Source organism: Athene cunicularia (genome assembly GCF_003259725.1).
Source record: "Athene cunicularia isolate RWA chromosome 3 unlocalized genomic scaffold, athCun1 chr3_part1, whole genome shotgun sequence".
In the NCBI taxonomy this organism is placed as follows: Eukaryota; Metazoa; Chordata; class Aves; order Strigiformes; family Strigidae; genus Athene; species Athene cunicularia.
This window is the reverse complement of record NW_020799097.1, coordinates 104,056,302-104,071,196: the sequence shown is the minus strand read 5'-3', so window position 1 is coordinate 104,071,196 and position 14,895 is coordinate 104,056,302. Positions and strand designations below refer to the sequence as shown.

The 14,895-nt window shown below is 36.7% G+C and overlaps 1 protein-coding gene across 1 annotated transcript in view; it reads right to left on the bottom strand.

Moving 5' to 3' along the window:
- MARK1 (microtubule affinity regulating kinase 1) overlaps positions 1-14,895 on the bottom strand; it is a 36,498-nt gene that overhangs the window by 14,129 nt on the left and 7,474 nt on the right. The window contains exons 3-11 of the mRNA XM_026844823.1: positions 13,209-13,257; positions 12,009-12,074; positions 10,931-11,001; positions 9,891-9,947; positions 5,975-6,211; positions 5,771-5,890; positions 1,546-1,645; positions 828-940; positions 187-361 (exon numbers count right to left, since the gene is read on the bottom strand). Coding sequence (XP_026700624.1) covers positions 187-361; positions 828-940; positions 1,546-1,645; positions 5,771-5,890; positions 5,975-6,211; positions 9,891-9,947; positions 10,931-11,001; positions 12,009-12,074; positions 13,209-13,236 — 967 coding nt within the window. The 5' untranslated portion in view covers positions 13,237-13,257. The remainder of the gene's footprint in view (positions 1-186; positions 362-827; positions 941-1,545; positions 1,646-5,770; positions 5,891-5,974; positions 6,212-9,890; positions 9,948-10,930; positions 11,002-12,008; positions 12,075-13,208; positions 13,258-14,895) is intronic.

Below are 14,895 nucleotides of genomic sequence, written 5' to 3'. Positions count from 1 at the left end.
AGTCAACCAAGTAACAAGTCCAAAACATCGGTAAATTACATTGACCCAGATTTACCACAGACACGTTCATACAAATAAAAGCACCAAGCAGAGCATGGGAAATACGCAACAAATGCACAGAGTGGTGGGGCCTCCAGGTTCACAAAACACTGCACATTCAGACTTAAATTGTGTATGTTACTTTACTTGTTGGAACGTCATCCCCACCATGATCACTGAACCGCCGTTGTTTCTGATTAGTTGATATACTCCGTTGGACCTTCAGGTGAGCAGGAGACTGCACAGAACTGTTGTTGAGGTCACTGCTAGGACGAGACCTTTGACCCAAGTTGCTGCTGGACAAGGACTCACCTCCTTCAAACTACAAGTAGAACAGTTTTTCAAAGCATAAACAAAATTCAACATTACTGGTACTTTTATGGCATAATAAAGCAGAGTTCCAATTAAAGGCATTTTTTGTTAATTTAAAATTCTATCCAGAGTTTAATTTTCTTCAAGATGAATTTTATCACTTCATCCATGTTTAATGTTCTTTAAAAACACAGACCTAAACGAAGTTAATGAATGCTTAAAATAAAATTAGAAGAATCTTTAATTAGAAGAACTGTGCTATTTTAAAACCTAAGCCAAAGAATAGCTCCCCTCCCATACTTCCCACATGGTCAGATCTGTGGACAGAATGATTTTTTGCCAGTTTGGTTACAGACTTTATCAATCACAATTTAAAAGATGTTAAAAAATAGTTCATAAAAACATTGACAACCAGAATATTCAACCCAGCCACATATAAAGACCAAACTAGAAGATGTAAATTAGGTAGCACTTACTTCAGGTGGTTTTCTACCTAGAAGTAGATAAGTAGCCATGACTTCATCGTACTTTTGGTTTACTAAAGATTCATGGATTTCTTCTCTTGAAAAGCCCATTGTGACCATAATGTCTAAAAGTAAAAAGAGCTATACATATTAGCAGAATAAGCGCTGAGGTTTACTGACAATTTAAAAACAATGAAAATAGAAAAAACACCTTGTAATTAACAGGTAACTAGGATTCAACTCAACCAGCATCATCTTTGCTGTGAAAATCAAATAGGCTACAACACCCCTCTTTCACTGTTACTTTCTTTCTGAAAACTCTCAGCTATGTTATTCAACACAGTTCAACATCATTCAGCATTAAATGTTATTCAACAAACAAATAAAACACTGGCAAATAGAAACTATGAACAGCTACAGGGCCAACACAGTACCTTTCTCTGACCACAGCAGATAAAAATTGTTGCTCTCAACAAAACCTGTTTCCTTCTGCCTGTTGAATTCAATCATTTTATTTGTCTTTTGCTGTGCTTGTAGATTCATGTCAGCTCAGTGAAGTCACAACAATAGATATAAGGAGGACATTGTAACGAAATTTCTCATTTAAATTAAAAAAAAATTTTGCTTGTTTGATGAGATTGTATATCAAATTCAATAAGAGACTTTAGTTTGACTTACAAGATAAAACTGCCCATGTACATCAGATGCAACATCTTTGTAAAAATCTTACCTATTCTCTTGGTGTCATTAAAATCTGGTTCAGGCTCAGTATATGGCTTTAGTTCTTCTTCTTCATGGCCAACATTCATCCACCGATCCTTCATAATTTGCTAAGAAAATAAATGATCTTTAGGTCAATATGCCATTTACCATACCCAGTTAAATTTGTGCTAGCTGATCTGGGGAAAACCAACTTAAAATTTATAATAATCTGAATGCTGCTCGCTCTCTCTCTCACACACACACACCTTTTCACTTCACATGTTATTGTTTCTTCTTTTATCTTCCACATCCTTTTGTTTCCATTAGTTCATTCCCCCCTACTATTTACCATTTACAACTCCCCCTCCCAAAATATTAAAAAAAACTACTGAGGGGAAAAAAACTGCAGTGCCACACAAAAATCTTTCATTTTGTACCATTCACTTCCACCATCTCTTAATCTCATCTTGCCCAGTACCTGATACACATGCCCTAATCTTGGTTAAGATCCTTAGACGTTACTACAATACCAGCTCTATCACAGCAACTAACTCCTTCAAATATTATATTAACAAAGGAAGTGTTTATAAACTAAGGAATATTTCACGAACGTGCTGATGCTTCCTATGGTAATTAGTTTCAATGCCAACTGCTCATTTTTTCCTATGGATCTTCTCACTGCACTTGACCTAAACATGTTCAGTTTGGCTGGAAGGAGAAACACCTCTAACTCTGTGCCATGCAGATATTTACTCTAAAAATTTCTCTGCATTCTTTAGAAAATTTCCTTCTGCTGTGGCCCAGCTATTTTATATGCCTTCAAGACTGATCAGCTGTAATCCCTAACCACCACTACAATTTCTCCTTAAGGACATATTTATCTTTTTTTAATACAGCTAAAAACATTTTCCCTCCTACAACAACAGGCACACGCGCCTCTTTAGGGACAGATGCTAATATTGCTCACTGGATTGACAGAAGAGTGAAACAAGTGCCAGCAAGTCAAGTTTCCCACAGGCTCCAAATATGCCTCACAAACACCAAATTAAGTTATTTCTCACAGAGAGCAAAAGACTCAATTTTCCATTGATATAACCAAATTCTTTGTATGTAGCGCTACTGCCAAATTACAGACCCAAATAGCTGTATCCTTGCAAGAACAATACAGAACACTGCATTTGGGCCAGTTAACACTTTGCTGACAATAATACTTAAAGACTTGTTCGAAGTTCTGCCACCGAACTGATTGTTTGGCCTTTGAGGGGGATAAAGGGGAAGGGATTGTCAACATGTATTGCTATACCGCATTTCTGGCGCACAGAGCACAAGTCTATTCAACAACAGACCGTGGTTATGTATTTGTAGCCTTGCAGTTACATGACAGACTCCCCAAAGAGCACTATGCAGTATCTGCAATTACAAGTTTTAAAAGATACTGTTAATTAAATTCTAACGTTTAAGCACGATGAGGTGTTTGGATGACAGAATCACACTGCTCAAATTCTACCTCCCTTTTTTGATCCTTCTTGAATAGGCAAACCCAATAATTCCCACTTACAGTTTTTCATGTCTCTTCAGTAGGTGGATCTATAGTTCAATATAATCTGCTCTAGGTTTCCATCTGTTAAATATCTAAATTTTGCTAGCTTCTGTCTTTGAAATACATGATCTCATAGGTGTACAGTTATTGTACAACTCTTAAAACATGCTCTTACAATCAAGCATTTTGAAGTGACTTAAATAGTTCAGTTCCAGGATCAATATTACATCTGTGTAAGTTCAGCTGGGCTACCAGTCAACTGAAGCAGCAGCAGCTGCCTTGGTCAGGGTATTTAACGTTCTGACTTAAAACTTCTTAAAGATCAACCCAAATTGAATTTCAGCCAACTAGATATTACTGATGAGGTTTCCCTCAATTTTCAGGAAAACTATTTAATAAAAATCTGGACTGGTTCAAGACCTGTCTCAAAATTACTTGCATTATTACTCTTTGTAAGCATGAATCTGTTCTGTGGGAATTCCACCTCGTGTTGCTTTGCAAAGAATTGAAGACTGCAGGGGGGAGGAGGAATTTCTGAAATTTTGATAGTTAAGGGAGATCCATGTCTTCCCTGACAATGCATTTTTCCCATCTCTTTCTGTGAAGATTGACTGTTTTATAACATCATCCTCCTGCTTCTAAAATGTTTTCTCTCTACTGCAACCATGAAAAAGTCTAGACGAATCATTTTAATAAAAATTTGCCTAAAGTGCTAAGCCTAACCCTTACAATGCTGATCCTATATTACTCAGCTTTGATGCTAATGTCACTGACAAACATTGTATTGGTTGGGCTGGGAAAAACATATGTGGGAACTGAGTGCATGTATCATTGGGACTGAGCAAATAATTAAAAGAAAGCACAAACAAAAATCCTCACCACCTAAGATGATATTGTCTTTCCACTTTCAGAGACTTCTGATAAATATATACTTTCTTTCTAAATATGTATTTTTAAAACTGCTCAGACAGAAGACACAGTCATTTCTTTCCAATCTATGTACCACAGCTTTCAAATTCAACCAACATGGTATGAGGAACACTCATTTTTAAAAAGTTTGTGATGTCCCCCTCCCTCAGATTAGCATACCGATTAACACCCATTATCATCAGTATTTTGGTACTGACTCAAGACCCTCTGTCACACATAACCTTAACTTGCTCTCTTCCATAACATCTGACAACTACACTGTTCCAGAATGGCTGCTATCCAACACCTCTCTCTCCAGGGACAGGAAGGAATTTTAAACTGGGTAACACTACAATATCTACAGTGAAATTAGATCTGAAGAGAAATTGCTGAAAATCCAGAGGAAAGTTCAATAAAAGGAAAATCTATTTTCCTAAAACTTAAACACGACATGGAAAAAAGAAGTAATCTTTCACCATCTTCGAGTGACTGTGCTCTTATTATGTCCTCTAGACAGTAACAAATACAACATAATTATTGAGTATCAGTAAAGTGGAAGTCACAATTCACTATTCTCTTCAGCACAGATTTTCTTTAAGTTAAAACTATTTAGAACAAGTCACAAACCAGCATCAGCTTGAAATAAGTTGCATGCAGACAGAGATCAGAAAATGCATGCTTCCTTGCACAGGTAGCGTCCATGCCAGGAAACATAAGTCATGCCACTACAAATAAAGAGCTGCTTAAATGGGATTTATTCTCTGGAACACCATCCACTGCTGCACAAGTATGCATAGAAAAATGAAACAAAAGTCATTGGTGATTAACTCATGCAAATACTATTTTAAAACCATTCTATTTATCTCCTGCTCTACTTTCAACTCTATGGTAAGTAGATGTTATTTTTAAAAGTCTCTCTGTTAAAGAACTCACAACATAGAACAGAGCAGTATTTGGACTGAAGTCTACACAAAATATCTGTTAAATAGCTTCAAAGTTATCCAGCAAGTATATGTCAATACAGCAAATCTTGAACAAAACAGCCCCTTAAAAAACACCTTTTAGACACCTTATGCACAGATATTCTCTGCATCTCATGAAGAGAAAACCTAATTTACTAACAACAACAAAAAAAATCATAACTCAGTAGAAATCCTCAAAACAGATTTTAGCTGAGACACACAGCAAGTATTATTATATAATGTTAATTTTCCAGCTACTCAGAAACAAAGATACCAAAAGAGGGGAAAAGAAAGGATTGAACAGAAATAACTAGCAATTATTAGTTTATCATTCAAAGAGTTCTCAGTGTTTATCTGTATTATTGCACTAACCAAACAAAAACCCCACACAGTTTTTTAACAGTTATTATTCTTTTATCTATCCTTTTTAAGAAGCCAAACTGGAAATGGTAGGTTAAAATCAAAAATGCCTACAATACTGCCTGCTGCTGGGTTTGTTTTTCTGAAAAAACTCCAAGCAGAAGATATTTACAATCTTGTCCTGCTTTCCACACGTTTAGAACTAGCTCCATTATCTGACCAAAACGAGTGGGAACAGTTTGCACTTTGAAGTGCTCTTAAATGACAGTCTTTAGTCAGCTGCAACTAAGGTTAGACTTTCATTCATTAACATTTTCTATTTTCAAGATGCACTGTTTCTGGGACATTTCCTTTTTTTTTAACAAGACTTTTGGGACCACAAACAGGAATTATAATTAAGAATTCTTAAGAAATCATTGTATTTTATTCTTTCTTGATCTGAAAATCCCTTCCCCGCCCCCCCCTGCGATGAAATTACTTACTTCCAAGCTGCCTCGTTTTATTGGATTCAGCACTAGTAGCTTCTTAAGTAGATTTTCACAGTCTGTAGACATATAGAATGGAATGCGGTACTTCCCCCTCAGTACTCGCTCCCTCAGTTCCTTTAAAATAAAAGTTTTAAAAGGTAAGCCTAATAATGGCATGGAAGATATAAAAAAAGTCAAGCTTTCATACTGTAACTGTACCTTTAGATTTTGACCATCAAATGGCAATGATCCGCTTACTAGTGTGTACAAAATCACCCCAAGGCTCCACACATCCACTTCAGGACCATCATATTTTTTTCCTTGGAAAAGTTCAGGAGCAGCATAAGGCGGGCTTCCACAAAATGTGTCCAGTTTATTACCAACTGTAAATTCGTTACTAAAACCAAAGTCTGCAATTTTAATGTTCATGTCTGCATCAAGTAGAAGGTTTTCTGCCTAAGAGAAAAATAAAAGAAGAAAAGGACAATTTATGTATCAGAATAAGATAAATATATTACAGTGTATTATTTATCAATAAATGCAAAACATTTCTTTTCCTAAAATGGTTCACCATCTGTGCCTTTCTTGCAGAACAAAAGAAACTAATCCCCCAATACATTATAAAGATTGAAAATTGACTGTGTTTACTCAGGAAAATATAACTGTTACAAGCAGCTAAACAGATTTGAAAGTAAGCTAGTGAATCAACTATGAAGATTTTATTTTCTGGAAGAAGTAACTTAGCTCAGCTTTAGACTGAAGCATCTAGACATCTCAGAATAGCAGTTTTAGCTTCTGACAGGTTCATGCCAATTTCTGATGCCAAGGAGCATAAATCTAATCCCAGACACCATCTACCATTTTGGTGGGGTAAATATTAGAAGGCATTTAAGACTTTAAAAGAAGATCTCTTCTGCTTATAAGATGAAACACTTCAAGCTATATGCTGTACCTTTGCATGCTGTACTAAAAATTCTATCCCCTTTATTATAAGTGTTTGCTTTAGCAATAACACCACCAAGGTGTTTAACACTCAAATATTACATTGTGTATACATCTAAGACCATTGATGCCTGTGCAGCATCAGGAAAATGTAATGCATCACATACACACAGTTACAAGTATTCAGGAACCTGGAGAGTCAGTAACAATATCACAGGTAGGTCAAAAGATTAGATGAGCAAGGGTAGAGAAATACTAATACATATATGGAAAAAAATTTCTCAAAATGCAAGGATGCTGTGCAAGGAGTGCAGCAGAACTGGGCAATGTTCACCCATCTAACTGGATCCCAGCTCCTGATCTGCATATCAGCAACACAGGAAAAGCACTGAGCAGTGCATGAATCCTCCTTTTTCAACAGGAGGACAGACATTAGCCAGAGCAGAGATTCACCTAATTGCCAAATGTCAGTTTTATAGCAAACACAGAAATCTCTCAGTGGATGCCGTGCTCAGAATTGAGCTCAGAAAATAAAAAAATGTCTTAGTTCAGGATAAGAGAAGCAGCGATCAAATGTCTTAGTTGCTTTGATTAAAAGGGTAAACATGACTTTTGTTTGGGCTGGTTTGTTTCATTTTATTTTTAAGAATTTCACTTGCATTCAATGAACAGGAGACAATTAACTACCAGTATATCAAGCCAATAGCTGCACAACAGAATTTAGTCTTTATCAAGAGCAAAATACAGTCCATTTTTACAAACTATCCTAGAAAATATTTTATTTTCCTAACGCATGACCTATAATCTCAGCTGGTTCCAGCTGATGAGCCTGCAGAGATATTTTCCAGATTTGACAGCCTTCTACATTACTACACAAAGACTTCATTTTCCTTGTGGTGAAAACATTACTGTCAGTGCAGCTGCTCTGCAATTACAATAGTCCTAGTTCAACAGTACACTGCTACCCAAGTACCCCATATGTTTAGGTTCCTTACTTCAAACAAAACCACCAAAAACCCTTTTAAATATGCCAAATACAAAGACTATGTTCTTGTTTGTTACATGTTCAGAGCAAAAATTATTAACAGTCACTGAAAAGGTAAGATGAGTTTTGTGCACCACAGGACGAGCAAAGTTGGAATTGGTTATAGTCCTTTCTAATCAAGCTGTTTATAATCGCAGAAAATTAAAAGGAGACAGTTTAAGTACCCACAGGCCTTGCACTCCCTCCTCTTCTGCCAGAATAGCCTGGACAAACTTGCACGTTTTCTTACATGTCTTTCGAGTAACTTACATTTGATGGTCTACCCCCTCTGTCAAAAAGACAAAAATCTCAAGAGGTGCTAGACCTGTGCCTTGTAGTGCTACCAATGTCAGTTGGTCAGCATGCTGATACCATGGAGAAAGTCAACAGAAGCCGATGTGAATGCAGACACAACTTTAAAGTTGCTGTTTCATTCTCTGCAGCTCCATGAGAAGAGTTTTAAGTGAGAGAGACAACACAATGTTTGGAAAGAAGAGACAAAGTGAGAACACCTCCTCAAAGACACACATTTAGCCCTTTTTAGTTTGCATTTTTCATTGGCTAGGCTGACTGGCTCTCAATCACACCCAACATTGAACTTTTCAAGAGTCTAGCATAACTCCATTCCTGAGAAGAAAAAAAAGCAAACACAGAAATTATTTTGGAGCCTGCCTGCCTGTCCTGCAAACAGGAAGGAGATTAGCAGCAGAGTACTTGTGACAGATGGTAAAAGGGATCCTGTGTGAATGCTGTGAAGCAGTTTTGGATAGCCCTGTGAGCAGTGCAGTGAGCTGTACTCGTGCTATGGAAATAAGAAATGAATGAGGGGTGGAGGCTGGAATGGGCTCGGAGAAAGAATGAGATGCATGGGTTAATGCAGTAAGACTCAATAACAGAGTTGACTCAGCAAGCCAGTGCCAGATAAGCACAAGGAGATGCATGGCTCCCTACTCCCAGCCAAGGGTAGGGCTGAGACAACCAGTGAAAGAGGCTTGTCCGGCCAAGCCAACAGGCCCCTAGGTGCAGCCTTTTGGGAAACTCAACAGTGGCTGCAGTAAGCTCCAGGGAGCTTGACAAAACATTCATGGACTCCAAACGGCCACACAAAATGGGGAGGAATTTTTTTTAATCAAGATTTCAATGAGATCCAGCCCTTTCCTTCCTTGCATTCTGAATTCAAGAGTGCTTGCTAGGCAGCTCCATCACCAGATGACAATGGTCTTGGGGCAGGGAGAACTCTGCAGAAAAGGATATATTTTCCAGCACCATATGCACACACGGGAGCTGGCAGATTGACAGATATTAGGGAACACATTTGTAAGAAAGAGGTTGAAAGCATACTACAGTGCATTATAAGAAAGTTAAGACAAAAAAATACTGGTGAAAAAACCCTTAGGAATTATCCAACCTCAGCTTTTCACAAGTATTTAAATATATTAGTAAAAAACCCTACACCAGTGTCTTCTTTGTAAACATAAAAAGACATCAAAGCAAGAAAACAAGCCAACTTTCAAGCGGGTGAGGATCTTGTGTCCAAGTCCCATGATATCAAAACTTGGCATGAAGACAACTTCAGACTGAAGACTTACGTTGTACCTGCAACTGCTGAACTCTTTAACATGGTCTAGTATGTTTATACAGATAGATTACTAGAAAGCATTATGAAAAAAGGAAGTTCAACTTATTTCTCTTTTCCTTCGATTTATTTTTCTGCCTGAATTGAACGGTAGGGTATAAACCAGAAGTTCAAATGGGTTAAAAATCTAACATATTTCTTATGAATAACTAAAAAAAGACCGTTTATATATCTTGCAAAATATTATAACTGAAAATGTTTTAATTAAGTAGTGCTGGCTGGTATCATTGAATTCCTGCAGCTTCAGTGTGTAGATAACTGCATGTCAGCAGGTATAATTCTTTGGAGAGAATGTCTTTTTCTTAAAGCCAAAACTGGAATAAAAGTAACACATGTTCTATTCTTGTCTCTCCTCTGTTCCAACAGGCAAGTGACATCATTTTTGTGCTTCAGAAAATTGGGAATAAAATACAAGTGGTAGTTCCCTCATTCACATATTTGAGGCATTCAGAGACAATGGCAAGGACAAGTATATAGAATGAAATTAAGTGTACACTGTCAACCAGCAAAATAGAAAATAAGTACCAGCCTACCTTAAGATCACGATGAACTATGCATTTCTGGTGACAGTACTGCACAGCAGATACAATCTGAAACACCAAGATGATCAATGAAATATTTTATTTCAATCTCAGTGTAAGTTTGCGTGTATAATTTAGCAATTATGGCTCCTGATATGATTCAGCAGGACATAAGAAAGTAATAAATACAGCTTTCATTTTAGAAAATATTTATGTAAGTTTCATTAAAGCTCAAATACTAAGAAGTCCCTAAAAGCATCTAATTTTCATATAAAAAAAATTAATACATATTCCTCAAGGTAATAGGAGAAACATGTACTTTAAATGCAGATCACCCAGTAGCAATAACTATTAAAAGGAAATTATTCCACCCCCCACCCAACAGCTGGATGTACCATCTCACATTTTACCTTCTGAAATATTTGCAGCATATCTCTGCAATTCATCCCTAACAGAATAGTTCATCCAACATTTTCATATAGATCTTTCACATGTGTATAACAAAAATCAAGTCTGAAACACCAAGTTAAAAGCAGTTTCTTTATGTGCTAATTATATACCTTAATTCTGAAAAATAGCAAATTTTGTTCATTTAATTAAAGCTTTTTACAAAGTAATCACTACAAACGGGGCAAGAAAAAGATTAAGATGAAAAAGTCTGTAATAAGAATATAAAAACCTGTTACAGAATACCCCTCACACAAAACTGTGCTATGACACAGCAATACATGTCATTATATCAATATCTCTAGATAGAACATCTGTTAAAATTTAAAATATTCAGAAAAGGATGTAAACCTCAAGTGAGTCACAATAAAAATGTGACTCTTAGGAACATCCACTAAAAAAGAATGTAAAACAGTCTTACTATTTTTAGATAGTACGTAGGAAGCAGATATTTTTCTCCTCAGGGATTTTTTCCACTCCATCTTTAATAAACATTATCACAACAATGATTATTTTTTGAAAGTAAAAGAAGTATGCTCGCACTCATGTCTATCTCAAAACACCATAAATAGAAACAAAAGAAAGAGTGAATGTTAATTTCATACCTGCCTGAATTTTGCACGAGCCTCTTTTTCTTTCATTCTTCCATGTGCAACAAGGTAGTCAAACACTTCTCCTGATCATGACAAAGACAAAACATCAGTCTTATTGTCCAGGATTTATTTTTGACTGTCATGCACAATCAAATAATGCTTGAAAAAAACCCGCCTCCCTACCCCCACCCTGTCCCTTCTTGAGGGGAAAGAAAATAGAAGTAGCCCAGAAAAATTCCTTCTTACAGTTTGCACTGGATTTCATTTTTCCAGACATGTAATAGTCAAGAAGTATAAAACCTGAGCCTTCATACTAAGGGTTCTTCAATTTTAAAAATAAATTTACTAAAAAACCACTGTGAAACAAACAAACAAAACTACCTTAATCATGAAAAATATTCATATTGCACGTAAGACACACTGGGAAACAGGCAACAACTTAGATTTGTTTTGCATATCTCTAGCGGCTTCACTTAACAGTATTGGTATCATTTTTGTTGTTTCCTTGTTCTCTAACAAAGCTGCTCAAATGCCTTTCAGAACCACATCTTTGCACTGTGAAGAGCAGCCTTTCCTAGGCTGGTCACTAGCCCTGTGCTGGATCCCTCTCCCACATTCAAACATTTCCCATTCAGATGCTAAGCAGTTTCTCAAGCAGGCACCCACTATCCCTCTCACTCTATGATCCTGCTGGTCCCCTTTCCCGGGTTCGTTATACCCATCCCCCAGACTTGCCTCTCCAAGTGCTTTGGCACGCATTTTCAAGATAAAATGAGGCACCAGTGCTTGCCTAAATATAGCAGATAAATACTGAGCCAAGTTTTTCCAGAATCAGCACCAGATTATCTCCTGATATTCCAGCAGAAACCTCAGAACGTTAACTACCCTTAAGCACAAACCTAATAGGTTAACTTTACAGAACATGAAGCAAGCAAGAAAGTCTGCCCTGGGAGGTCTGCTAGAACCGTTGTGAAGGCCAGATTGGAATAACCCATTAACCATAAAATCCTTAAGTTTTTCCTAGGCATTCAACTGATATGGCTTTATGTATTTCAGTTTATCCTTAAAGCAGAATTAAGAATCCACTTACCCCCACTGGCATATTCCATTACCAAATACAATGTCTTTTCAGTTTCAATAACTTCAAATAATTTTACTGCAAGAAAAATGAATGAGAAAGATTGCAGCAGGGAGCAAAAGCACAGCACAAACAAAAAAAATTACACTCATGAAGTGAGAATAATTTATGGCCAGTGATAACACAAAACCATAATAAAACTTTATCCTTTAGGTTAGCATTCTTTTGAGGGTGTAAAAAAAGCAAAATTAATTTCTAAATCACAGTTGATAATAAAGCATATTAATTCACAATTTTCTCAGAAGTTTATGCACACTGTACAAAGGAGTTCATGCTGAAATTAGTGCTTAATTTGACACAGACATTTAAGATCATACAAACCTTCCCTGTTTTACTAGTAAACTGCTCCCAGTTAGAAATCTGAGATTCTGATCAACTAAAAACTGACTGGATACCTGAAATGTTAAATCTGGAAGACTTTCCTCAGATTGTAATAGTAACCACTCATTTAAAACAAACACACACCCCCCACCACCCCCAAAAAAACCAGAAGTCAGCAAAATGCTGGAAAAGCAACAAACAATTCAAGGGATGAGAAGGGAGTGCCTAGCATGTAATAACTTGTACACCTCATCCATACCTTGTATGCAACAAGCCCTCTGGCCAATTCAGGACCATTAACTGTCTCTGGAACAAGACTGTCCAGCCCTCCTCAGCCAGAAGAATTGTCATCACAAAGTAGGGCCCTGAAGCTGTGGGGTAGGTGAAAGAACTAAAGCAGAAAGGGAAAATTACATACTTTGTAATTCTAATTTTCTGGAAATATCAGTCAGCGGGAGACTTTCCTAGACTGAACTACAGGAGTTTTGCTACTTTCACCTAAGAAATTCATGCTTTTTGGCCTCAAGATTAATGTCAATGAAAGAGAGGAATTGGGGCCCTCAACAGATGGGAAGGCTCAGCATCTCCTACTGTGCCTTACAGGCTTTCCTATACTGAGCAGTTTATCTCCTCAAGAGCAAATTTCTTGTTTCAAACAGAGTCAATAAAGAGGTGGGACAATGAAGCATTTACTGAATGCTCACCGTCCTATTACCTCAAAAAAGTTTAATGAACAAAAGCATAACAGTAAAATACATTCAAATCAAGCCAAAGAGAATAAAATGTACACAGTATAATTATAAAATAAATGCAGAAATGCAGGGCTCCTACCAATATTGGGATGATTCAGTATCTTCATTATTCGTACTTCTCGGAACAACTGCCAAGGAAGCAAGACAATTTTCTTAGAGTGTGTTTATTAGCAAAAAGTTACACAAATATGCAATTTTAGATAGCCAAAAGGAGCAGTATAAGCCACAGAAAACAGTATTAAAATCAAATATAAATATACTGCAGTGAAATCCAGAAAATGTAATCTACACCTTAGACATGATATAAAAATAACCACTACCAACTATACAGCAAAAATAGACTGATTTTTAAGTTTTATACAAACAGACACAGAGAAGTTTTATAGACATTTCTGGAGTTTTACACTGAACAAAACCAACCAAAATTTGTGTGAATAATCTGTTATCTCTTTGCTCCAATTTATTTGATGAGTGGCAAGCTCAGCTAACTACCCTGAATACATACATAACTGTGGGTGCAAATATGAGGTGTAGTACTACAGAAAAGTTGAAGACAGAGATATTAGAACGGAATTAGATATCAGGAATCCTGATGTCCCCCAGCCCAGCTGCTCCACAGAGGTGAAGCAGGTGAGTTCACTTTTCTTGCAACTACCAAATTTTACACCAGCCCACAAATAGCAGTGTCCCCTCTCCCCCTGGCAAGGCCTGAAGGTTTAGGGTTGATGAAAGTCTGCTTTATGATCCTGAGTCACATAATCAAAACCAATTGGATAAACTTACAGCACTAAGCATATATACTTAAGACAGTGGTGGGTTTACTTTTTTTAAAAACCAGAAACAAGAGGTCTTTGCTCTTAAATTTCTAGCATTCATGGGTTTAGTAAGAGGTGAAGCAAGACTCAAGGGGAAGAAGGCAAACGAAAGGAATCCAAAATGACTACATAGTTCTGTTACTGTACACTTGAGGCTGTCAATACTGATAAGCTTGCACTGTTTTACTTCAAGTGAACATCATATTCCCATCACCAAATCTATTTACTGTGCTGCATGCTCTTTAGTCCCGTACTGGGCTGAAGTAGGATGCTGAAATGAAGGAAGAAAAGCTCACTGGCTTCAGCGTAATGCTTAAACATTTTGGAAACATCTCAGCACTACAGTCCTCTTTTATAGAGAAACTTGGCTCAATGCAGAAGTGTGTTGTTGCTGTTCAGCTTGCCCAATGTCTCAGAGGACATCTCTCCTCCATTTTCAAAATTAGTCCCATTTGCTCAGATGCTTCCTTTGCAAAAGGGTACAATGATGCAAGCCAGAGATCGAACACCTCCTCAAAGAGTAGCACTTTAGTTTTTATTTTACAATGGCTGAGGCTACAAGTTAAGAGAAATAGAAATTCTTTTGCTGAGACAACACCAATGGTTTTATTACTCCATTTCTGTAACAGTCATAACATTTCTAAAATTCTGTATTTATTCTATTTAACACTGTAGAGCAAAATATTTTTGAAATTCAGCTTTTGATCAAGTATTATTGCAGTTCTATATTTACATTATATAAGTATTTCAAGTTAGTTACTATCCACTTGCCTTATAATTGCCATTACAACAATTTCAGAAGTAAGGAAAAGCTATAAAAGCATTTACCAGAGAAAACATGAAGAGTATGATGCAGTTTGCTTGTGTTCAAAGTGTAACAGATGGGTACATAATACTATGCACTACAATTAACTTTAGCACATATTCTTGTTTCCTCATAAAGTCAGTTAT